We start from the raw sequence: 26,112 nt of genomic DNA, 5'->3' as shown, positions 1-26,112 counted from the left end.
CTATGAATGAACGTTGCAAATGGATATAGAGATACACTGGCCCGTTGAATTTACGTAGCAATCTAATACTCAAGAGGATTACCAAAGAAATTGGAATTCTTACATCAAACATGTATATGATGTCTGGCGGAAGCGTTTTAAATACCACTTGAGCGGTAAAAGTTTGTAAAGATTAGAAAATTTGTCCAATTATCGTACCAATCTTTTCGTTACTCTGTAACGGCGTGGCATTGCTCGAACAAACGACAGAGTTGGAAGTGATCAAGGTTTTCGGAACGTTCTCCGACATACCCATTGCGTCGTCGATTTTTCTCTTGACCGTCTTCGGGGAGATAATCTTGGCACCAGGGATTATTTCCGCCGATATTTCCTTCATATCCTTTTGTTGTTGTTGTTGTTGCTGTTGCTGTTGCTGATGTTGTTGAGCGTCGTTCAACAAGGAAACATCGGACTGAGTGGCAAAAGCGAGAGCAATCGTTGCGCTCGTTTGAATGGAGACAGGTTTGTCGTTATGCATTTGACTTTCTTGCGGTGACTTCTTTTCTGGGCTATGGGCGATCGTAGCTGTTGGTGTTATACACACTACGTTGTCAGACTTAAGCCCCGGCGTCGTCAGTTTGTGTATAGTGGAGTTGAACAGTCTGGCGCCTTGAAGAGTTAAATTAGGATTGCTGGTGATCACGCCGCATATCGGTTGATTTTCCGACGGCTCGTTTAAGTTACGCTGTATCAGACCGATCGTGGAATTGCTCTTGTTCACGACGATCGTGTTCGTCGCGGATTCAACGGTAACTCCTCCAGTCACCGTGTCGGATTTTGTCATAGTCAAGTCACCGATGATGTTACCCTTCTCTGTACTTACGTCGCTCGTAAATTGAGCATGATTTCCGCTATGAGGAATAACAACCGACGCACCCTGAACATTTTGCGTCGTGGTCAGAGTCTGATTGCCTGACAGAGTCTGCAGCGTTGGTATTTTAACTTGCTTGACTTGCCCCGGTTGCGAAATTATTTTCCCTGCTTGGTTCAGGAACGATTGAAGCACGAGAGTATTCGATACACCGGTGTTTCCAGTAGCTCGTACGGTTGCGGGCACCGTTGCAAGAAGCTTCGATCCGCTGGATACTATCGTGAATTGCTGACCTTTCACTAGGTTCATCGGTAATATGTAATTAGGTCCAGGGACCAAGACAGCTGTGCTTCCCATCTTTCCCGTTACCGAAGCTAGAGCTTCGCTGACGCTAACGGAGCCAGTCTGCACAGCTTCCTGAACGATCACCGCCCTCGACTGTCCGGAACCAGGTTCCGCGAAAATCAGATTTCGCCTTTTAACGTTTAATTCCACACTGTCGTTCGAGTCGTTCGTCAGGTTCCTAATTTCGGCAGTGGCATCCGTCACGCTTGCAACGTTACTGGACGGTTCCTCCGGAGCGGAGAAACCAGCAGGACTGTCTTGCACGTGAACAACGCCGCTCGAAGAATCCTCGCTGCCCATTGTTCTTCCGAGATCGTCTGTACTCGGGCTAAGTTCCGAACTCTGTTGACCGCCAGGCTTCGTTTTGCTCGCATTCGACTTTTTCCTCTTCGAAGATTGACTCGGATTCGTTGGTGGATTTGATCTTCTCCTCGGCGCGGGTTTGTTGTTCAGATCAGGAGAATTTCGTAATTGTTCTGCATATTCGTCTAATATAGCGTAGATCCTTTGAGCGGTCTGTTCGTCTTCCTGTGGCTTTTGTTGCGGCTTCGGTATTGGTGAAGCCTTCGACGTGTTTGTCGCGCTGGTTTTCACCGTCTTGGGCGCCGTTTTTTTCACCGTTTTCGACGAAGGTGGAGTGGGAGGCGTTTTCCCAGCGGATGGTGCAGGCGTCGGAGCCGGGGTGACGCACGGGCTGGAAGAACTTTGCGAAGTGACACTGAGAGCGGGCGAAGCAGCCGGTTGACAGTAGCTGGTCACAACAACGACCGGGGTCGAATTTGGGGTTTTCGTGGCAACGGCGCTTGCGTTTTGATTTACGTAAGTTAGAGAAACTTTCTGAGAGAAAACGTCCTGCTGAAAATTTACCGTGTTGCCGTTGCTCGCGAAATCGTTGTTGGTGGTTTGCTGCGTCGGCATTAAAAGCTGTTGAGTGAGAGCGCTCACAGAAACTTGCTGTGGTTTGGTAGCTTGCGTTTGTTGCGTAGTGGTTTGCGTTTGTACGGTGGTAGTGGCTGCGGTGGATATCGTCTGATGAGACTGTGGTTGAATCGTACTCCTCTCTTTCACTTGCTCCAGGACGCTTTCGAATTCTCTCAATTGTTCCAAAGTGGTTGAACTGACTTGATTCGGTACCTCTATAGGAGAACCAAGCAAACTGTCTGTCCTAACTGTCGGTTGTTGTTGCTGTGGCGGTGGCTGCTGTTGTTGTTGTTGCTGCTGCTGCTGCTGTTGTTGTTGTTGCTGCTGCTGCTGCTGCTGCTGTTGTTGTAATCTTGGCGTGGTCAAAACTGCTTGAATAGCTCCGGTAATGTTTGGTTGCCTCAAAGGAGCACGAATGATGTTCAACTTGACCACCGGTGTTCTTCCAGGTGGTATCGAATTCGAATGCGATATAGTCGGTATGATGTTCAGTTGACTCGGATTTGTGGTGGATATAGTAACAGGAATTTTGTGCGTGTATATCACACCCGGCGAAGCATTCTGAACGCTTTGTACCAGCTGCGTCAACGTTTGATTCGTATTCGGACTAGACGCTACGTTTGCGTTATTTCCAGAGCTTTGGACGATATTCAAGATTTGTCTGCTAGTGGATAATTGTAACGTGTTTGGAATGTTTGCAATGGACTGTACGTTTATACCTGTAGACGCGTTCGTTTGTTGTGCATTAGGTACGGATGTTTGTACTGCTTTCGATAGGTTTGCCGTCTTTTGCGGGGACGCCGTCTGTACGTGCGTTTCCGACGAGGCGCCGGTTACGCCGCCGCCCGTCGACGTGTCCGTGGAAAGCGTATATATAGTTTTGCCGAAAGCTTGCTGAAATTTGGGCAAACCGGTGTTTTGTCCAGACTGCGCCGTCACTTTCGCAGACGTTAATCTCTCGTACGTACTCCTGTTCGCGTTTGCGTTTTCGGCTCTTTGGTTTTGCCGCGAAAAAGTACCAACGTTCCCATCGTCGATGTTCTGCAGATTGAGTACATTCCTCTGATTAGACACTACGTTCGGATTTACAGAGGCCAACTGGTATGTACCGTCTGGTTTACAAACGATTTGTAGCTGCTCCGATGCGATGGTCGTCGAGGCGACTACCGAGCTCGTCGTCGTGGTGGTTGTGACCGTGGAACAAGGAGACGGAGATTTCTTGGGCGACTGACTCTGTTGATTTCGTCGAATAGGCACCGTTCTAGGACTCGAGTCAGGCTCGAGTTGACCGGAAACGTTCGTAGTCGTAGAGGAGGTTGGTGAACTATCGGGTAGTTGATTCGTTTCTTCTCCGACATCGGGAAGAATCGACGATCTCGGAGGAGGGGTTTGACCAGCCGGACTCATGCCAACGCCACTATCGTGCCCCCCGGAAGAGGGTGTACCGGGCAATTGAATATTTCCAGCAACGCTCGGAGTTCTGTTTGGCCGCGGGGGAGTATTTCCGCTGTTGATAGAGCCCGAATTCGGACTCTGTGGAATGTTTCTTGAAAGTTGCACGACGTTTACGGTGGGTCGCATTCTTGGCGGTACCATCATATCCAATGTATTTAGACCCGGTACATTTTTTGCCAAGATATCCGAATCCCTGACAACCTTCGCAAGAATATCAAACTTTCTTTTGCCCAAATTCGATTTAGAATTTAAGTCCCGTCCACCGGTAGGAGATAAGTCCGTTTTACCGGTGATGGCTGCTCCATTTCCTTTTTGTTTCTGATACGGGGATAACGCGTTTTTGTTCGGAGAGAACGGCATATTCTTCTGAATGTTCATCAGTTCGCTCGTAATATCGCCGCTGCTCAATCGTTGCTGCTTTTTCGATCGTATCAGTCTGTCGTCGATCTCGTCTGCTCTGGTTAATACAATCTTCGGGTTCAGGTTGAGCGTGCTAAGCATCGGAGCAAATTTCGTTATACTGTTCGTATTATTCTCTAAGTTATTATTGTCTTTACTCTTATTTAGAAGATTCTTGTGCAGTATCTGAGAAATCCTGGCAGATTTCTTCGAATTTTGCGGCCTGAACATCCTCAAAGATTTAAGTACCGCTGGGTCGCTCCTTCTCTCTGTAAGTATTAATGGCGCGGTTGCTGTGTATGTCGAACCTTTTATCGTTTCACGTTTGCTTTCATCCATATCGGCGGAAAATAAAGTTATAATATCGTTGCCACTTACGTCGGAACCGCTCGCGTCTTCGTTCGTGTTCGTATGTCGAACGTTTTCATTAACGATCATATGAAAATGAGAGACGGAATCGACAGTTAATTTTGAAGCTTTTGAACGTTTCTTATTCGACTCCTTGTTGGACGATTTGTTCGACTTTTTCTTTACCTCCAGTCGGCATCCATCGCTGCCGAAGCTGTCTGTTTGACTGTCTTGCGTGTTACTGTCGGTATCAGAGATCGAGCTGATCCTATTCCTAAAATGTTTCGGTTTACGCTCCGTGCTGTCATAGTCGCTTTCGGAAGATTCTAATCTATGAATTTTTCTCTGTCTCCCTGTTCTCCTTACTCGTAATACACTTCCGCTATCCGAATCGGTAGTGGTGGCGTCGTCGAGGCTTCTTCTCGTCGACGACCTCTTGAAGTTACCAGCAGGCTGGAAGCTACCAAACTGTTCCGAGCCATCCGAAGGTAAATCCACCCATTGTTCGTATCCCTTTTCAATCCCAAAGAAGATATCCTTGGTATCATCTTCCGAGGGCCAATCTTTAAACTGCGAATAATCGATATTGAGGTATTTCAGCTCCTTGTTGGTATTTCTCATCTCCTCGGCATTCTCCAAGTATCTCTCGCACAGACTTTTCAGCTCCTTCCAATCCAAAACCCAGCTAAGCATGTGGTAACGAGGACTGCTCAAAACCACGGCCAAGTCGTCGCAAAGCTGCGGCGACAGACCGAGTTTTTCCGCGTCTAGCACTTGATTTGGCACGGATTTTTCGTCGTAATTCGCAGAACCCGTGACGGCATCGCCTTTGATCAGAATTAAAGCATCGAGCGTTCTCTCCACGTTTCTGGAGTTCGTATTGTTCGATTCTGGAGTCTTACTTCTCGAGATATCGTTCCCAATAAACTCTCCGCAATTGAAGCAAAGCTCTCCGAGTGGACCATTGGATAACGAATCCCTCTTTGGATGCAAAGGACACCTGTCGCTTGCCGAGTTCGTCGTATCTCCCTTTTTCAGAGTTAAAAGGCTCTTTAATAGTTGGTCAGTTCGCTCAAAGTTCTTTGTTACTTGTCCGTTTTGGAAGTCGATATTCTTTTTCGTTGGTGTTGTTATACCCGCGATCGAACTGGACAACGACGGCGACACTGGAAATAACGGAGAGTTGCATAAAGACGAAGATGAATCCGTATTCGCCACTTTCGTTCCGTTCTTTTCTCCGGTATTGCTATCGATCTTTTTTAATCCTATGTTAGAATGATTATTCTCAAGGATGTGGTTTAGTTTCTCGCTGCCGGCGACATTATCACTGGAGGTTCCATCCTCTTTCGTTTTTCCGCACGCAACAGCGATTTCCTTGATCCTATCGTAACAAGCCCTGGTAGGATGCAGAGAAAACGCTGTCAACACGCACTCTCGGGCAATACCGATATTGCTACCAACGACATCGGCTAACTTGAGGAATTGCATGCTCAAACGCTTCGCAGTCTCGCGAACCTTCTCCGTATCGGATTTAGCTTTTTGACTCTCCAATTCGTTCATATCCGTGGTCAACGCCCTGATATACAATTCGATTACCACGGGCTTTATGCTATCGCCAAACTGTAATTAAAAGAAAAACAAACGAGAAGGGTTTTCAATTGTTTCTCGAGCTTTGTCGGAATTAAAATAATTTGGAGAATGAAATCGAAACGATAACAAGAACTTAGATATACTCACATGCTTAACAAGTACCGCGCAAAAGATATAAATGTGCTGAGCACTCTCAGCGGGTTCGATTAATTTCCTTATCATCCCCGGCAACGTAGGTGCTACGTCTTTTAATTTCGAATGCAACAATGCCCAGGAGTTTAGAATTTGTTCCAAAACGTTTGCGCCCGTTTCTGGCACAGGGCGTACCATACCAGCTGTAACGAGATATTGTGCAACCAATTCGGCAGCTTTTATCGAATTTCTCCAAACGCGTGCAGTTCCATACTTTGTCGGTCTTTCACCACTGAGACGTTGGACCAATTCCAATCCGTCGCTGAGGTCCATTAATTTTAGCTGAAAAGAAAGCCTTTCCTTACCACCCCATGCAAGCCTTTGTAACATCGGCAAATTAATCTGAGTACACGCGGCCGTTCGAAAACGTGCGGAACGGTTCGGCATCCAAAATACTTTGCGCGTGTTCTCCACGCAACCAAACATGCATTCGTGTAATCACGAAAACGAAGCAAGGGTCCACCTCCTTTCCTCCTAAACGATACTCACTTGAGCGAATATATCTTGCGTGCGTTTCAATTTATACAAGAGGACGATATAGACGTCGATCATGTAATGAACGTGATGAGAATCCGAGAGTGAGCGCAACCGATCGCTCCGTCGCAGAGAACGTACGCAAGCAGCGGCGAGTTTTACCGCTATGTCCTCGCAGCGGTCCTCGCAAAGTATTTTCAGCCTCATTGTCAGCAATTCACCTTTCTCCGAACAGCAGAACTCTGTAAATCGAGAATGATTTATCGTTAGATCGTTGTTACATCTTTCATAAGTTTCGGACGAACTTTGTATCAACGTCACGAGTCTATATTCGCCAAGATTCTACGACTCAAAGTAAGGCGAGCATCAACGACAACCGAATTGCGTTCGACGTTTCGTTTTCGTGAAAATCAACTTTGAATTTGCCTAGTTCCCGGCTACGCGTGGCTACACGCGATCGACAGGATGCTATTCTACAAAACAAACTCAGTCGAAAAAGTATCGGATTGGAAACTAAGTGATTTTCTCATCAGGTGGTATAGTTTCCAACCCAACAGGATGAAATTTGTTCGTTTAACGCCTCGTTTGGACGAAACGCGTTCTTTACATAAGAATAGAAAACGTCAGGGTATTCTTTCGTTTTCCTAAAAATATACAAACTCGGATAAGGATCGTTTGTATTATAAGCTTCCATTTTCAAACTCGATTTTCAAAAAAAAAAAAAAAAGAAAGAAAGATAACACCAACGTAATTTTATCTTATCATTATATTTGATCCTGGTGTTATTTATTATTCCGAGCCGCAAGATCTTCTTGGCTACGACTTGTATGACTTGTATAACGACGAATATAAAATCCACGTTGCGTAAAGAGAAGGAAGAAAAGAAGTAGGTGCGCGACCTACCCTCTTCATGTTCGGAATCCGGTTGGCCGTTAAGTATGCTGTCGAGAGCGGGATGAGTCCATGGATTGTGCACCAGAGCTATCAGGGCAGTGCACCTGGGTGCAGCGGGGTGTTGCACCAGGTGTGACGCGCACCTCTGTAACGTTACACTGAGGTGCGTCTTCGTCGCGGGTGACAACTTCGGCCACTCCCCGCGCAGTACCAATTTCAACGTGTGTCTACAACGATAAAGACGCGTGATACGACCGTGTTAAATCGTGTTTAACAAAGAGTGAAATTCATCGAAGAGAAATTGAGGAGGTGGAAGGCCACATCTTCGAGCTCTCAGAGATGTTCGAGCAAGCGCAGGTAAAGATCATTTTCATTAGAAACCCTCGAATTTCGATGATGAAAAGGGGAAACACGGTTTTATCGATGGTGGAAATACTCACTTGTGAGCCCATTCTATGAGAGACTGGGTGGCCTCTGGCGTTGCCCCAGGAATGAAATTGGTGACATGCTCCCAGGCGGACAGAAGTGCATTCACCTTGTCGCCGTACTTCTTTTTGCTGTCACTCAATGTCGCTTCAAGCCCCTGCAACCCGGTAAATCAGCCATCGATTAAACGCAAGTAAAACCTCCCGTTCATAGACTTTTCCAGAAGAAAGAGGGGAAATGGTTCGACTAATCGACTCTTTGAACCGCTGTCCGAGTCTTAATCGTTTGTTTCTGCATCGTGCAATTTGTACGTCTACTTCTAACCGATCGTTTTCGACAACTGATTATCCGCGCCAGCTAAAACGATGTCATCGCGATGAAAATATAGAACATCGTATCTCCAATTTGAAAATCGAACTGCTGGGTATTTTCGACAGGAGATGGAAAAGGAAAAAGGGGCAAAGGAAGACGTAAGATAGAGAACGCGCGATACATCGTTTTCAGCAACGGATATGCAGCGAGGTTTTCCTTTTCGTCCAATAAAATGATTTCACTGTTACGCGATTTATATATTTAATAATTGCAATTTCATATCATATCTCGCAATTATAAATTTATTACTACTATTTATCATTACCTAGAGGAAAGAAAGCTTCCCTGTGGCTAATGTTAGTTACAAAGGACCAGCGAAATATTTAACTGGAAAGTTTCGCGATGATAATTCATTAACTTTAACCGAGCTCGTCATTTTCGAGGATTCGAAATCGCGTCTTTCTCTGATCCAATAACTCGCCGTCAGAATGTTCAATTTTCCCGACGAGAACGTTCCGTTGTTTAACACATTGCATCGCATAACGCGTTGCATACTACTGTTCGTCGGAAATGCCTCCGCTTTTAATAACGTTTGCTTCAACACGTTTTGTCCACTGTTCTATTTGTCTGTCAAAAGTTATCTCGTCGAGAAAAATCGAAACACTAAAATGAGGAAAAAATTTAGAATTCACTAGTTGCGTGAGCGTTCCTTAAACGATCGAACCGAGGCAGACCAATGCGTTAAATAACTCCACATTTGTTAGATTTCCGTTACGATCGTAAAAGTTTAAGCATAGGACGTTGAAGAACGGCCGACTGATAATCCAGCGTATAATTATTAATTACCGAGCAAGGTATTTAATGGCTGGAAAAGCGGTAGGGTTGTAGTTTTCAGCAGGTAGGAAGACCAGTGGCCGAGAACCACGTGCGAAAACAAGACGGAAACGATATCCTCCTATTAAACCGCAAATATTGGGCAACCGGAATGAATTTCCCCGCTGTATCTGAAAACTGGCCGATGAAATCCTCTTTTTGATTGATCCAGGGGACAACGATCGCGAAGTGCCGAACCAACGCTCGTGCCTGCACGACTAATAATGCTACCGAACGAAATCAAATACAAAAGCGATTTAAGAAATTGAACGCGAAATGAGTTACGCGTTAAAGGACGATCCATAGTTATAACGGAGGAAAAGAAAGCAGGGAAAGTGTCGCGTTCAGCAACGAGCGCGTTCGTTAAAATTCAACTTTGTTCGTTAACAAACGAATGAAAAAAAGTAATTTCGTAGATGCGTGAGAAACGATTTTTGTATATAGATCGAACGGATGATTTGAATGCGCAATAAATATCGGAGACCCGACGGTGTGTAGAAGATCGAATCTCCGTTTCAATGAAAATTTACTGTTTCATGGGAACGCTTACAAGATACTGGTAGAAAATGTGCACAGTTTTTACTTTCTCACAGATTCTTCCTTAACTACGTATCCTATGGTTGTCGCGAAGCATTAGCATAAAAAAAAAAAAAAATAATAATAAAAAAGGGAAAGCATAATAAGAACAAAAATTACCTGATTAAAATAAAGCGTCAACTGTTCAGCCATTTAATTCGGTATTTAAATCTGCAACGCTAAAATACAAGGTAATTTTTCAAGCGACCTTGGCTACAGACGTTTTTATTTCTATGCAGAATCAATTACATTCTAAAAGCAAACGGGAAAAGGAGCAAAATCGCTGATAAAAAGGAAAAGCATTAACGGTATCAAGCAAACAACCGACAGAATTTTCGCAGATAAAAGAAGTCGCTGGAAAAATTCCTCGAACCCGGGAGGAAAACTTCCAATTGGAAAGGAGTTAATTTCGAAGGCATACCTTGCGAGCTCAACCATCGGTTCTTACGGGCAACTTCCTGATCTTACTTTCGCGTAACTTTCCCCATTTGCAACTTCTGTGCCCCGTTCACGAGCAACTCCGCGATGCAGATACCCCTCGCTTCATCCCCGATTCGTTTCTTTACTTATTCCAGTTCTCGTTCTACGGTAACTCACCCCCAATTTTACACCTCTCGCCGATAAAATTTTCCTACTCGCGTTTCCCCAGGCAAATTGGAAAATTCGTTCGTTTCGTAAGATCTGTTGCGTATCCGTTGCGAAAATCTTGCTCTCCTTTCTGAATCCTCCTTTTTACCTATTAAGGACAGATCTCAGCGTTAACGTAACATTTCATTTACAATTCCTTCTTCGGTTATTTCGTATTACCGGATTCTGCCTTTTAGCACTGTGATCGTGAAAGCAAAATCCAAGGATACGTTCAACGTTGCTCTCGTCGCCGTTTTATCTTCCATCTACGTCTCTTACGACCTTACGCGAAATGTTAAAAAAAAAAAAAAAGAAAGAGAAAAAAATTAGGGCATTTGTACGTACTTTTCATAAACCTTGAAAATCACTTTTCTCGTCTCTGATTCGTGTAGTGCTTTCCAATAAAGTACGTAACTATATCGGTACATTTTTTATACCTCGATACAAAAGATATTTTGAATTACTTTACATCTCGCAACGATATTGCGTTCACGTATTGCTTCGGTCCTTAATGGGTTATAATGCGCGATTGAAAAGAGAAACTGTAGCTTTTCTCTGTTCAGAAGGTGGAAAAGGTTCGATCGATCGATGGTCGATTAATTCCTACTGTTTCGATCGTTGCAGTTTTCTAGTTTCTGTCTTACGGTGTAATAACGTATAGCCCGTGACTCTGTAACGGAAACTGGCAGAACGAAAAACGAGGCTCGGATATAGTAGCAGGCGAAGTATTTCCGATATTAACTTTTACATCGCAGCTTTTCAATAACGTGATTTTATATAGCCCGTCAGGCTTTCGCGAAATTCTATCAACTTCCTCCTGGTATCAAATCGAATTCCAGCGAACATGCAGCTTCGCCGCCGCGTTTCTCGATTCGAATGTTTATTCGAGTCCTTGTCACCGTTTTACCCGCTTCTTTTCTTATTTGATCGATTATTCGACGAGCGAAACACGTTGAATAACAAGGAAAAGTCATGGCGATTGTTTCTATCGCGTTTAAAAAGATACATCGACGCGATGCGAGTGTTTCGAAATCGTAAAACTTCGGTAAAACACAAAGGATATCGCTATCAAATATTATTGTCGTGCATTTTACGCTCTTCTACCACTTTACACGTCGTTGGACATTGAACTCGAGACTTAGATACTTCCGGTAAATTCACAGCTCTGGAAAATCTAGGTATAAGAGGTCAACTACGGCTATAGCGCAACGAGAGCGTAAGCGCCTTTAAAATTAAACGAACAGCAGATCCAGTCTAATTGCCCGTGCTTTGATAAATCTGGTCGGACAAGCGGCTATTAGATCGAACGTTTGATAGATACATTCCGTTCCTAATCTACGCCAACTATCCTAGCTACGCGTGTTACATCGTTCTCACGAGATCAACGTTGTTGCACGGTAATTGATCAACGCGATAGAGTTTAACATTAGAACTATCACACCAGTCAAATTCACTGGTCTTACAATTTTATTTTCAAATTCCTACTTCGTGTTATATTTTTCTTCCGCAATGAATTTTATTTTCCTTTTTATGTATTCAAACTGAAAATAATTTCGTATCAAGGCTATATAGCTTATACCAATAGCAGTGAAAACGACTGGGTAATTGTCAAAGTGTAAAAGGATCCTGCAATTAACCAGTTTCCTCGTTTTCTACAACTTGCCACACGTTTTTTCAAATTTTTATTGCGTATCATTCGATACGACGATATCAGTTATCGGGAAAATTCCGGATCGATCGCTGGATCGCCAGATGCTAACGCTAGAAATACCGCAGCAGTGAAAATGACTGATTCTACAATTTTATAAACGTGTCAACCCTCGTTTAGGGATGATGGTCGCATTTGGATTAATAATACCAAAAATTTACTACGTAACATGGAATTGCTTCTGTAAGAAAGTAATAAATCGATAAATATACAAATTATTACATATTTTTTAAAGACCAGTCATTCTCACTGGTTTTGATAGAAACAGCTTCGTGTTAATTATCGGTAGTTTTAGCGTTAATACGAACAGAGGTGGAGTAAACGATACGAAAGACAAAGGTTCGAGGGATGGTACGAACCATTGATAAAAATGAAAAGAAAACGAAGCTAGTACAGTGTTGTAGGCTGGTTTGTCGTGAGACGAACCCTCTTTCTCTCTCTTTCGTTCTCTGTTTATCTGCGAAAGAAGGACCGAAAATGGACCTGTGTCCTCACCACGCACGACTTTTGGATGTGCGAAGACATTCAGAGGGGTGGTCGTGCTGATCGGCGATACAGCAGCAGCGATACTGAAGTTTCGGTCGTGAGAACGCGTGGTGGTCGTCGAGACACTGGTAAAAGATCTCCCTTCTTCTTCGATCAAGGCCTAGGCTAACGAGCGACGGGATTTTCCTCCGCGTCGATGGTAGCGAGGACCTTCTTCCTCCGCTCTGAGCTGAGGATGACGCTGAGCTGGCAGGGGTAGGGGCAGGGCTCGTAGCGGACATCAGCGACCTTCGCAGCTTCAAGTTTCGATATCCTGAATTACCGGAAGATCCGTGGACGATGTCCTTCCACGAGACCGAGCCTTCTATCTCTTTCTTCTCCTTTTCCCTTTCCCTTCCCGCTGCCTACTTTCTTCCTCTCTTTCTTCCGTTTGGTCACTGTTAGTCCCCTCCGCGAAGTTGTTTCTCTATCCTCCTCCTCCTCCTCCTCCTCCACCGCCACCACCTCCGCCTCCTTTTCTTTCTCGCTTCACCCGGCTATCCCGGGTTTTCTCCTGCTCCTCTCACCAGGTGGTCTCCACAGTCGGGACGCGCCACTACCAACCGAATTCCAGCGCCTGCTGTACCACTACCATCTGCAATTCAAAACAACTACAATCGAATCGTTTCCACTCGTGCGCGAGAAAGCGGCCCTCTCAAACGTTCGACTAGTTCGTACGTTCAACGCGGTTAAAGTAATCTCGGGTTAGCTGTGTCACGCGATTCGCTTCGTCGTTGATTATCAACACCTCTGGTCAACTGGTACCGCGACTAAAACGCGATTCTTTTGCTGATTTAGCGCAAGCTGAATAGGTAGAGACAGGCTTCAGGTGGTTTGACGAAACACGCGAACCAAGGTATTCGCATTGCTGCGTGTAAGTATCAGGACGCCTACTCGTCACATTTACCTGAACCGATTCGAACGAAATTAGAAATTTACGAAAGGAACCATAGGAAGACAAATAATAGCGAGAAGCATCCGATTTCCGCTACTTGGTATCGATATCGATATTATTTCAAAAAGAATATAACAAATCGCATCTATTTTCTTCTTGTTTTATAGAGAGTGAATTTTCAAATATCTGAGCGAGGATGGATTATCGAAACGGAGCAGTTTACTGTCTGACAAATTGTCTCATGATAGCTTCCAAGTTGATAGAAACGTATCGGCAAAATCTATTCATTACGAAATATCGTGGGTTTTAAAGTTTTGAGCTTGCAAATTCCTCTCCGATTGAAATGACATGCAATTAGAGCGACGGCGTACGCAACGATAGTATTTCGAGAGTTCGAGTCTAAAGAGGGTTAAACACGACGAGGCGCGTTTCTTTCTATTCGTTGGCTTCCGATGCTAAAGTCCAAGCTGTCCGATTGCCCGAGATCGTCTCTTTGGCCCTATCCACCCATTTCCACCGTATTTTTTTTTCCACGACGAGGAAACACGACCGCGCACGAGACGCGTTTTAAAAGCTGCGATTTATTCGAGGACTTTTCTAATTGCTTCCCACCGATGAAAACTGTTCCCCCGGGCATGCAGATTGACCCGCGCCTCTTTGTTATCGCGATTCTTTTTCATCGTATTCCGTCGTCTACGCTGACAGCCGGTTCTCGGCCACTTTGGAAAGCGAAAAATTCCTTTCCCATCGTTATTTTTGCCAACACTAGCGAAATGGATATCGCCGTTCCACAGAATATCGTCAAGTTGTCGGTCGAAGCTGTAACATTTTTTTTACGGCGCTTCGCCAGCACTGTCGCTCGTACGTCGATGTATCGAGCCGAAGATCAGAATTCATGAATTTTATCTCCACTTTGGCTATCTCGTGAATTTCCAAACATCGTCCCATCGAGACTTTTTCTCAGATGCACGACGTGACGCATACGCAATGAGTACGTGAGCACTGGATCGCTTCGTATCAACCGATACTTAAAGCTTACCAACGACGAGTACGCGAATTAACGCGTACGAATTAACAGCAAACGAACGATCGAAAGTAACTGCGTCTTATTTTCTTGCAGAATCCACGGATATGAGGAATCGTACGAAGCTGAAACAGTTTGTTCAACGACCGCCGCTATTGCAATGTTAAAATCAAATTGCACGATTCGTCCAAGCGTTCATCGATTAAATATTATTGTTAGAATCAATCTTTATGGATTTCCCATCGATCTCGAAACATTTCCCTGCCTTGTCTATAGCCAAGTATAATATCGAGAACGACCGTACATCGTTTTCTGCAAGTACGTACGCACGTATACCATTCGTGGGTGGAAAGTTGGCTAGGATTTCAGGTCGGATCGCTTTATAGCGTCATAGCAGCAGCTTCCCTGACACAGTCTCAAAAATAAGACATACATATTTTCGTTAGAGGGCGAAATGTTCACATTTACAAGTCGAACGAAGAGCCAGCAAAATACGTCGTCTCTTAGCCCCGCGTGTCATCCTGCTAGCCAACTTTCCAGCCACGCGCAGCAGATAATGGGTCTTCCCTTCCTTCCCCACCTTTCGTTTCTCGTCCCTTTATTTCCTTTCTTCTTTAGTTCGTCCTCTTCTCTTTCGCCTTCCGCTTTCCCGCCCTCTCGTCGTTTGTTTTCCGTCCTTCTCGTCCCCTTTCCCTTCCCCTCTGTTCTCTGCTTCCTTCCTTTCCACCTTCTACGCTTCCGCCCACGCTTTTACCTTTATCCCGTCCTTCCTGTTCCTTTCCCTCTCTCTTCGTACACTCTGTTTTCCTCTCACCCTTTCTATATTCACCATTTCACTGTTCCCCTCCTTTGTTCTCCAGTGGCGGGCGACGAGCAACATAAATATTTATTTATTGCGTGTACATACAGCGACGGATGTGTACAGGGGAAAATGCTCGTTCGTAAATTCAACTAATCGAAGAGTTTCGTTTCCGTTCTGTGTCTGTAAGATTCAAGAAATACATTTCTTCTTGAATTTACCTACAAATATAGAGTGACATTGGAATTTTTATTTCGCACGACAATTACGGATCCTGTTGATTCATACGGATTACAGTTTAATGAGAAAACTACGTTGAATCCGATGTAGAAGAAGCTTCCCTGTCTCTACGCTCGCTCGCCATCGTATACGCAACGATTAATCCTTGTCGGGAAATCTAGCGACGATTGAAAATATGTGTTGCAAAATGTGGAGTACACGAAACGCGACTCTGCAAAAACAGTTCGATGACTCAGGTAATTGAATATGCATCGAACCGACGAAGAAACTATGATTAAGCTGTTCGTGCTACTGCCTAGTATCTCAGCGGGAAACGGTTCGTGGTATAAATGCGATCATATAAAATTATATGTCGTTTTTCCTCTGTGAAGGAAAGGAAACGACGCAATGTCGTACTCGCCGTGTGTACGATGTGTTTTGCGTCGTTCGTGGAACGAAAAGGACGTCTACGGGGACGAAATCTCGATACCAGCCGAACGAGATCGATTCTCTCGCTCGGAAAGTTGGTCTTTTATTCGAAAAGTACATATAACAGCTCCTTTTTCCTACCTTCGCAATTTCGTATTGCAACAGTCGTAAAACATTTCGTCTTCCAAAAGGAGAAAAATATTTACCAATATCCTATCGATTCGGGGCCAATCAAACGACGTTCCGACGAACGAAAGCTTCTCTAAATTGTCAATTTGAAAGAAGGAGAAGAAGAAATCGAAGGGATAACAATCGTCATTCGTATTGCTCGGTTTTATTATACATCGAGAGCTTAAATTCCCGACAGAAACGAAGTCGGCAGGTCAAGAATAACGCAACTGCGTCAGAGGGTCCAATTTTTAGACAAATCCAGTTCCACCTATTTTCGCAACAAGCTGTTTAATATTTCAATGTATCTGTACGTCTCTGTGGCCGATGTCGTGTCTATTGGTTTGGCAACTAAGCGATTGCGGATTTTGTCATTAGGTGGTATTGACAAAATCCGCATACACTTAGTTGCCAACCCAATACGTATTCCCAACACGTTGATTGTCGCGTCACCCATATTCGGATGACGGCAAAGTTTCTGATCGGACCGTGTCGCTCGTATTCCGGTGACGCTTATCCGACTGCTTGCTTCGAAGGATCGTCGAAAGTATTTGAAGAGATATTCCACAGGAAGTAACAAAACTATTGAATTGCTATAAAAGTAATACGAAAATTGTTTATTAAGAAAATTACTTAAAACGTAAAACTTTAAAGCATTCTATATGAAGCTGAGGTTGGTCGGGACAATTTGGACGATAAGTTGTTTTCTTGAAATTCTCTCGTGTCTTTGATCGGTCCGTTCGACGTCTTTTATTCGCATAACGTAGTTTACACGCGCGTCTGATGCTTCTTCCGGAATCATTTCTCCGAACGGCGATATTATGCTGGCTCGGTCGAAGACGAGGATTTTTTCTATTTTCAGACAACACTAATAATTTTGCGGTCAATAATTCTCTAAATCTTCTCGTTGCAATTTTGTAAACCGTCGAAGCGTTTACAACAAAAATTCCCAGAAGGAGTTGAATGCCAAGTTTTCGATACCGTTTGATTCCTTTTCCAATTGTGGCGATGTAGCGGCACGCGAGCTAGAGGACAATTCGAATCATGTTGTTTTGTCTCGGAGTATCAACGTCGTTAGGGCATGCGTAACGTGATAATAAATAAATTCCGTCGAACAAAGACGAATTGAAATTTTTCTGTACAACTAAACCGGTATAAACAAACGAACGCGATCGTAAGGTGACCAGTTTTTCAGTGTCAGTCTCGAGCGATCTGATTAGCGATCTATGCACAATCTTTAGCGAATCTATTAAATCTATTATTCAGCGAGTTTATTAAATATTTTTAAATACATTCGACGGCTTCAACAGCCAGTTATCTCGTCATTGAAACCTCACGACCTCAACGATCCTCTACAATGGCATAAGAAACCATTTGGTCAGAATAATCTGTACCACAAATCCCCGAAGAATTTCATTGAAAACACGCGCGGCAGTCAACGTGCTAACGCGTCGATGCGTAATACGGCACAACGTATCCCGCAAATCGAGAATGGTAAAAAATTGAGCGAAATAACGCGGGTTCGAGCTCGATGCAGGATCTCCAAGGATTAGAATCAATGGATCGGTGGAATCCGTAACTCGGGACGATCGACTCGGTGGTCAGATAAACGGTAACGAAACCACAGGACAAAAATGGGGAAAAAAGGAAAAGGCGGTGGAAATTGCACGATCCGATAGATTCTCTGTTTCCGATGTTTTGCATAAGATTAATCCGAGCTGGCGTTTCTCTCGGAGGCTTGCACCGCTTCGTGACGAATAGCTATTATTCCGCCTTCAACGTCTCCCGACCAAACTAGAGCCCAGCCCAGACTACGAGTTATCTATCGATTGCGCGATTCTACCGCGTCTACATTGTACAGAGCTTTATTCCGTGCTACGCGTTACTTCTCACGTGACCGAGCACGCAAATCATCCCTCTCTGGGTTTGCGTGGATCGCGAGCTACCCTCTGCTCGTCGCTTTCTTCCGTACGCAACTTTGTTCCATGCTCGCGTTAACTGCAACTCGAAAACCTGTCCAATTTCGCCAAGCTGAGATACAGCGAAACTTCGATATACGTTAGCGTGCCGAAGTATGTCTTTAAGCACCTGCTGCAATTCGATCAAAAGATCGATATCTTTCCCATATTTTCAACGTCGTGGTAGAGCAACGTTTATCTACTCTTAATTTCGTTCCTTGCTTTTCCATATAATCTACGTCCAATTGCTTCGCAACGTTTCATTTGGGACAGGCAATATGTCTGTTCTACGTCGTTCGAGTTCTATGTTTACGCGTAGTCCACCGTTGATACTATGTGGAGTTTTTATAAACTTTTTGCGAACGCGGCTAGAAACGCTATGACCTGACCATTATTCACAATTATCCACAATTATCAATTAGCTTTAACAAGTCTCGATATCCAGGTAATGTTTATGACGACTATTCGTGCTATATACTATTCTTTTTTTTTTTTCTTTTTTTACTAGATATACGTATATTCGCAGTAAATGTGTCGTAACTTCTCCATACATTGCGAGACTGGTCTCGACAATAAAATTTTAAGAAGTTCCACGTAATACGCGTAATATATTCATAGAACGTTGCTATGGTAGGCGTACGAGGACTGGCGCGTACAACTGTACGTTTTATATATTCGCAACGATCTCGAAGCGTCCAAATATCGATGCGCGTTAACTGGCAAAATAGAATTTTCATTATGCTCGGAACGTCTACAACGTCAACCGACTGACCGGCTGATTTCATTTCCGATATCGTTAGACGGCTTACTTAAATCGTTGCACGTTCCGGCCAAGCAATAACTTCCGCTCAGCCGTCCTTTCTATTTCATTTTCCTGCGTCGTCGCGAAGCAAAAGAGAGACAAGGCAAGGAAGAAAAAGGAAAACGCCTTGTCATTTGCATGGCAACTGTACTTAATGGCATCTTCCGAAGGAAAATACCTTTGAAATTCGTTGCTTCTCCACGGGGAAATTAACGATAACGCTGCTTCTCGACTATCGTCCGGACGATTCCACGCAAAGTACCAGGTTCGGCTCTGTCTCGGCTCAGATTCGGCCGGCAGCGTTCGCAACGCAGTTAAGCGGCGTTTTGCATTTTGCGTAGCGCGCAAATTCTCGCGTGACCGAGCACGCAAATAGACGTATTTCTGTAGCACGGCTGGGTATTGGCCGGCACGTTACTCTCATAAAACGTGGCCATTATATCGCCGCGGATCTGCCGACTCGTCAAACAACTTTTCGTCGATCGAAAATTCGCCTCGCGTTTCGAAACGACTCGTAGGAAAAAACGACGTAACGAGTTAGATACGAATCTCCGACGCGATTTCATGAGTTGATATCGTTTCTATTCTTTCTAGCGGATTTGTGGCAGTGTAATTTCAGTGTCTTGATCGTACAAAGAACCGGTAGTTCCGAACGAGGAAAATCAATCTGCGATAGTATCATTTTCTAAAGACGATGTTCCATATTTATGAAACACTAAACTCGTGTTAAACGAGTTTTAGTAGTTGCATGCGAAACACGGCGAAATCTGTGTTTCGACAATTACGTTATATAAATTGAACACAGTCAGCGTGAAACACGTGAACTCGTCATCGGGATTTCCTACTTTTTGCTGCTGGCGGCTGGACTAATGGACGCGTGTTATGAAAAAATCGACTTCAGACACCGACGTTCCCTTGTTGTGTGCCGCATTGAATGTAAAAAAAAATAAAAAAGAAAGAAAGAGAGAAAAGAAGATATAAATACATGGCACCACTAGTAGACTATTACCGCTTCTGCCTATAAAGTTATTTTATAGTGAAAGAGGCATAAGCAGATCGTTTGAAGTCGAACGGTACGTACAACGCTTTTGTAAATCGAAATCAGCCTCTTGCCGCGAAAATGATACGAAGGTAATCGAAAGGTAATCGTGGCGATAATCTACAGAAAACAATGGATGTTACACGTCCCGTTAAGTAAAATTCAGTTCCGTTACTGGATGTTGCGTGTCGTTTGACTGGAGAATTTCTGCCCGAGGGAGATCTTCGATACGCGTCCGCAAGGTCGGCTCGAAATCCACGAAAATCGTATTACGCAAGAAGATATACATTGTGTAGCTTGCGACGAGCAGATCAAAAGGGAAGATATTCAAACGTGAGATTTTCCCACAATCGTCTCACGTTCGTTCGAAACTCGCGTATAAGCTCCTTTCCGAAGGACAATTTTCTAGAAACCCGAGCGTCCAGACGTTCGAACGAATCCAACGAAGTGGAATTGCGACGGCCGACAGCCGTGAAAATTTCCAAGGCAAAAAGGAGCGTCCTAAATTTCGTGGGCTGCGTTTCACGACCGAATGAAAAAGCGTTAAAAAACTGCACTCCTTTTTTTCATTTCGACAAAAGACCACCTGTTGCCACGTAACAGGTGATGCATCGATATAGAATCAGCCGTGCGATTACTTTAATTTTCATTAACGAGTTTTTTCCTCCTGGTATCCGCCGATAACCGCAATTTGCCAAGAACGGGTTTCCTTTGTGTTTTCTCGTGACAGTTTGAGAATGCGATTGCGTAAAAGATCGCGATCGAAGGAAACGTACACTGTCGATCGTAAGCATCAGGACGCGTGTCCCGAGACACTCAAATCGAATGCGTTTTACTACATTTATTTTCTATTTCTTTCTTATTTCACGCGTCTCTTACGCGCCTTATAACGTACGATATCGGGGTGAAGTAAAATTTGTTGGAGTTTTTTAACGAACAGGTGCTTCGATACTTGTGGTTGGGTCTACGAAGAAACGATGTTATCATACCTCCTTTTCTACTATCTCGCCGTTATTTTAGCAGAGAAACTACGCCGTGATTATGTAAATTTCTTTGATTTCTATTTGATTCGCGTGAAAATAGTGCTCGATTTCTAGCAGACATCCGGAAGAACGTGGCTGATCTTCGAGATCAACATTTTCTTTTCAGCTCACTTTGTGTAAGTAAAGACATTTTAGCCACTTTTTATCGTGTTCACGAGACGTTCGCAGAAAAAATTGCGAAGCACGTGGACGCAACGCGACGCGAACTTTGTTGAATGATTCGTAGAAAATGGAAAGAACTTGCGAGTGTTCGCAGAAATCTAAGTTGTCGGATGTTGGCCGGTCAAACGCTGTGACGTCTCACGTGCCGCACGCGATATGCAACGGACGATACTACTTTTTCACGGCCGAACTAATGCGCGATATCGTGTAAAACGAAGAAGCTTTACCAGCGGACCAAACGTTCTCGCTTTACGCCGAGTCTTCTTTCAAGCGAACCTCTAACGCCCGCGGCCACGCTAACCCATTTTTCACAGAATTCAAACACGCTCCGTCCCGTTACGTGCGACCCTGTCGCTAAGCTACAGCCGGAACCTTTAATCTTTCCGAGACATCACTGCGAAACGCGGTTTTTGTTTACCTTGCGAATCGAACAACGAGAGAAAAAGCAAAAAAAGCAAGTTAGACACAAGTGTCTAAATACAGCCTTTGGATGTAAAATATTGCAGCGAACGCGTTAGTTCTACGAATATTTTCAACTTGTTCAAACTGGGAAGTTTAGCTCGAAACGTGCTTTACGGTGTGCGTAATTGAAATGAAGCAACGACGAGTGTACAAGTGGAACGCGGGACGAATGATCGTAATTATAAATTTTGCGAAAAAAGCAAAGCAAAAAGAGGAAGAATTACATTTTTATTGGATAAAAAATTAACGATTCGTCGCTGAAACGGATAATGTTATTAAAAATTGCCAAAAAATAATACAGCCAAGTAGACGAAACGTGGAAACAATACGCAGTAAAGTAGGGGAAACAATTCGGGGAATGGGCAATAAACGCGATAAAACACGCAAATGGGGATGCATCGGGGAAAATAATCGACTCAATTCAGAAAAAGCGATACGTTGTAGGAAGCACGACCGTTATACCAAAGAGAATAATCAAATAATCAAACTTTTTTTTTAAAAACACATAATAATAATACATTTACCGCAAGTATAAAGGGAGCGTATCACTAAATGCCATGCGTGTTACTTTTGATTAAAATTTTGAGCTTCTACAGTAAATGACAATCCTTTATTTCGCACGACGAGTATACGCGTCAACCACATCGAAATAAAGTTTTCGATCGACGTGTATACACGACGAACTCAGTTAAACCGGTTAACGCGTAACGCCAACGAAACCTGTCTTTTACGCGTAAAAAACGAGGAGAGTCGAACGGAACGAAGTGTCGAATTCGATTCAACGTAGGATCGCAAGAAGCAAATACGAAAAGTAACGAAACATTGAATCGTAACTGTTGCGAGATTAACGTACTGGTAACTGGATACAACTGAAAAGAATTATTACAGAAAGAAGAATAAATTATTAAAATTTTTCTGACACTACCGGGATCTATTTTGGTATCTCGTTATTAACGGAGCCACGTATTCCGTTTGAATAATTAGACCTAATTAAAACCTATACTTTGATCATAAACTTAAGTGAGTCATAGCGTGTGCTATGGCGTTGATTCTCAAAAGAAGAAGAGGCGGTTTCTCCGCCTCGAAAGAGCTAAAGAAACTTGAATCAGCATTGAGTCATCCGTGACAAAACGCGGTTTTCGACTTTGCACGTGCACGTGCGTCATCAAGGTGTTAATCCGACTGAGAAAAAAGGTAAACTTCGAGAGAGAAGTTCCTGGTAGTCTCGCGAAAAATCCTAACCAAGCGTGCGCTTAACCCCCGAGTACCACGAGTACTTCTTCTTTCCACTTATCCAAGATTAGGCGATCGCGGTTGGTAATAAGCTCCCCAGGCTCGTGGGGACTAAACGCGTTATTCGACAGCTCGCAGCACCGCCTACTCTTGTGTTTTTTCTTCCCGTTACGTACGTTTCAAAGCGTACGCCAAACTTGGCGTCCTGCTTTTTCCCAACTTTTGAATCAACCTTACAGTTCCGTGAAATCTCCTGATGTCCATCGAGTAAGAACTTGGAGAGAAGAAAAAAGAGTGTCGCAGCTTCTGAGCATTGCAAGCTCGTAGTCGGCCAAGTCAAAGGACCTACGGCTTAGAATAAACGACAGCGTAATAAAATACAGAGCTGCTTCATCTCGGAACTTTTGACAACGGACGCCCCGTAGATTCTATCGAAAGCGAAACGTTGAATTCCGAAATCCAGCGAGTCGCAGTTCGCGCTTACGTTTTTATCTTACGTCAGTCAGGGGCAATTGAGGTCGTTCAAGGCATATGACAATCGACTGGGAAACTACGAACTAGGCAACAACGATAACGTTAAAAAAATTATTCTTGAAAATTTACCTTAAAATCTACTATTATTTGCGCTTGTTATTATCTCTTTGAGATGAGCGAGCTTACCAGCGCGAAAGATATTTTTTTCTAAGAATCGGCTAGCGATCGGTTTTTTAGCTCCTCGACCGAAGCGGCTACAGCTCCACTTTTCAATAATTCGTGTAATAATTCGACGAAAACTTACCGGAAATCAAGTACAGATGATCCTAACACCGCGTATCCCAAGTTCTGGCGTGAATCGTTTCTTCGAGATGGGAATACTCGGTGAATAAAAGCAGCGCGTTAGGCGACAAGGCTGTGGAACGGTATAAAGCGTTAAGCAACGAAATAAAAAGAAAAAGAAGGACAAGAGAGAGGCGAAATGCGTGCGGGGTTAAAAGTGGAGACATTGTGCCGTTAAATATCACGTTGGAAAACGTTTGCATTGGGGATATTCGGAGACAAAACGAAACCCGAGGCAGGATAATACAGATATCGTAATGGCAGGACCGGATGAATAGCGGACAAGAAACACCATAGAAAGCTCGGACAATAGTTGTCCCTTTGAAAAGCGAAGGACAGTCACGTGGAATCAACGGTGGCAATTTCGATGAAATTTTCGTCGCTCCAAGCGACCTACGTTTTCTCTTGAATTTTATAAATTTCACGTTGGCAGATTCCGCTAATTGGGGCAAACGGTATTTTGAAAACGGATGCGCGACGTTCAAATTATTCTCCAATTATGCCAAACAATTTACAACGCTAAAATCGCGTTATTCCTTTTACCGATTGAATTTGCCAATAACGTCACACAAGCGATTCGGAATAGCGGCACGAAGGTCGGAAGCTTTTCTTTATTTATAATTACGTGGCTTATCGTTTGTTTACGATCAATTGGTACATGAGAATTAGCAGTATTTTCAATCGCGCGATAGCGCGATCAAAAACCTGCTGCCGTTTTCGTGTACTCGATTAAGGCGCGAACGATCGACAAGAGATTATTTTACACGCGAAAATGAACCGAGAATGTGAAAGAAAATATTTTTCTAGGGCGCTTAGATACGGAAAACCGGATGGAAAATCTCGTATCGCGTGTTTCATCGCAGGAGGAAAAGACAAAACCATCGTTGAGAAAGCCGAAAGCTTTCGAAGAACAAAATATCTCGGTGTTCGTCCTCTTCGACATGGACAAAAGTCTAAATTACGTTTTCATTTCGATAAAACACGATTCGTGGTCGCTTAAAGGAGATTTAATTAAATTCCAAGCTAGGAATATAATGCGGGAAAATTTCAATTTCTCCCATGAGACCCGCGAAGAAGACGCCCCCGTGAGAGGCCTTTGTTCTGGCGTTAGAACGTATTTCGAGAACGTCGTTTCATCGGTCACCGGATCATCCCCGCTTCTTTTCTCGCTTTTTAGGTATAAAATTTAACGGCAGAAGAGATCGATAGTTGTTCCATCGAGCCGGTCGCATCGTTTCTAATTCCTCGAAGAAGCCGCGTCGATGTGCTTTCGCTGTCTTCCTTAAGCGAACAGCCGGGATGCGGAATTAGATTTCCATTCCGACGAGAAACTTGAATCCCGGCCGAGAAACTCCGCGATACCAACGCTGCAGCGTCGTGCTACCGCTCAAAAAAACTTGCCGGAGAATAATTAAGAGAAACTCGAAGATCTTATTTCGATTCGGCTTCGTTTCGGCTCGCTAACAAGTGGCCGTGTATTCGATCAATTTGAACGATATGATAAAGAAGTAAAAAATTCGATAATTAGTTGGACCGGCTTCGTTCAATAGCCAAATCGATAATTAATTTCACGTTACCAAAAGTGCTGCTCTGTTTGGTTGTGTGGTTACGCGTGTATTTGCCGTATCGAACGTTTCAACACGCTGAATTTAATTAATCAATCAAATTTTGCTCATAGAATGTTCGCTTATAGAAAACCTAGAAGCCGCTTCAATCCATGTTCTTTACTAATTTGGAATAATTACTGCGTTTAAAGGAACACAAAACTTCCCAACTAATTAATTTCTGTGCTTCTAGGATTCTCGTTTATATTCGATCTGGCAAACTAGGACGAACCCTGTATCAAATTTTTGTTTACGAATCGCGATGATTATCAACTAGGTTGAAGCGAATACAAACTTTTAAACTGCTTAATCTCTTTGGCCATAAGTTCTCGCCTAGATTCTATCCGGTGCAAACTAGCGAGGTCCCTTATCGAACCCATTTTGTTTATAAATCGAGGCGATCGACCCTGTTTCAGAGGACAAAAAATTGTTAATCGATTAGTCTTTTTGCTTGCAGGATTCTCGGTTGAATTCGACGAAGGGAACGCGCGTATCATAGAAGAGGAATCGATTCGATGAAGCGGAAGGTGGAGGTAACGCGAGTCGCGTTAATCTCGCCTCTTCGACCCTTCGAACGAGCAAGCTACTTGGCCGCTCCGTGAAGAAACAACGAGCCGAGACGGCAGCAAAGAAACGTTATTACGAGCATATGCAAATACCGCAAGAAGAATTAAACCACAGTTACAATCATCGAGGTGCATCGAGTCGATTGGAGCTTGCGTTAGCTTATAAAGCCCTCGAGTGTTACATGGCTCCCCGTTTTATCATGCAAATGAACCATCAACAGCGAAGAACACGGATAAATCCTGAAGACGAGCGACACTGCATACACCTAAATCCGAAATGTTATTCGACCGGCTTAAACACTTCGGCTTCCATTTGGTTATCGTCACGTCTACCTAGTATCAAGTACTTTGACTCCTCTTATCGAATTAATTCTTCGA

General features: G+C 43.8%; 1 protein-coding gene across 12 annotated transcripts in view; it reads right to left on the bottom strand.

The window, feature by feature from the left end:
• LOC122576853 overlaps window positions 1-26,112 on the bottom strand; it is a 60,979-nt gene that overhangs the window by 7,583 nt on the left and 27,284 nt on the right. The window contains exons 2-9 of one of the 12 annotated variants that reach the window (XM_043747724.1): window positions 23,527-23,637; window positions 15,015-15,416; window positions 12,474-13,110; window positions 7,909-8,051; window positions 7,478-7,695; window positions 6,590-6,816; window positions 6,056-6,382; window positions 199-5,938 (exon numbers count right to left, since the gene is read on the bottom strand). In XM_043747724.1, the coding sequence (XP_043603659.1) occupies window positions 199-5,938; window positions 6,056-6,382; window positions 6,590-6,816; window positions 7,478-7,695; window positions 7,909-8,051; window positions 12,474-12,515 (6,697 nt within the window). In that variant the 5' untranslated portion in view covers window positions 12,516-13,110; window positions 15,015-15,416; window positions 23,527-23,637. Of the gene's footprint in view, window positions 1-198; window positions 5,939-6,055; window positions 6,383-6,589; window positions 6,817-7,477; window positions 7,696-7,908; window positions 8,052-9,775; window positions 9,824-10,076; window positions 10,211-12,349; window positions 12,372-12,473; window positions 13,111-15,014; window positions 15,417-23,526; window positions 23,638-26,112 lie in introns of those variants that run through there. The other 11 variants (XM_043747715.1, XM_043747732.1, XM_043747705.1 and 8 more) reach the window with 11 other exon arrangements.

This window comes from Bombus pyrosoma, linkage group LG2 (assembly GCF_014825855.1).
Source record: "Bombus pyrosoma isolate SC7728 linkage group LG2, ASM1482585v1, whole genome shotgun sequence".
Lineage (NCBI taxonomy): Eukaryota > Metazoa > Arthropoda > Insecta > Hymenoptera > Apidae > Bombus > Bombus pyrosoma.
Note: the sequence above shows the minus strand (reverse complement) of the source record. Positions and strands in the feature narration are given on the sequence as shown.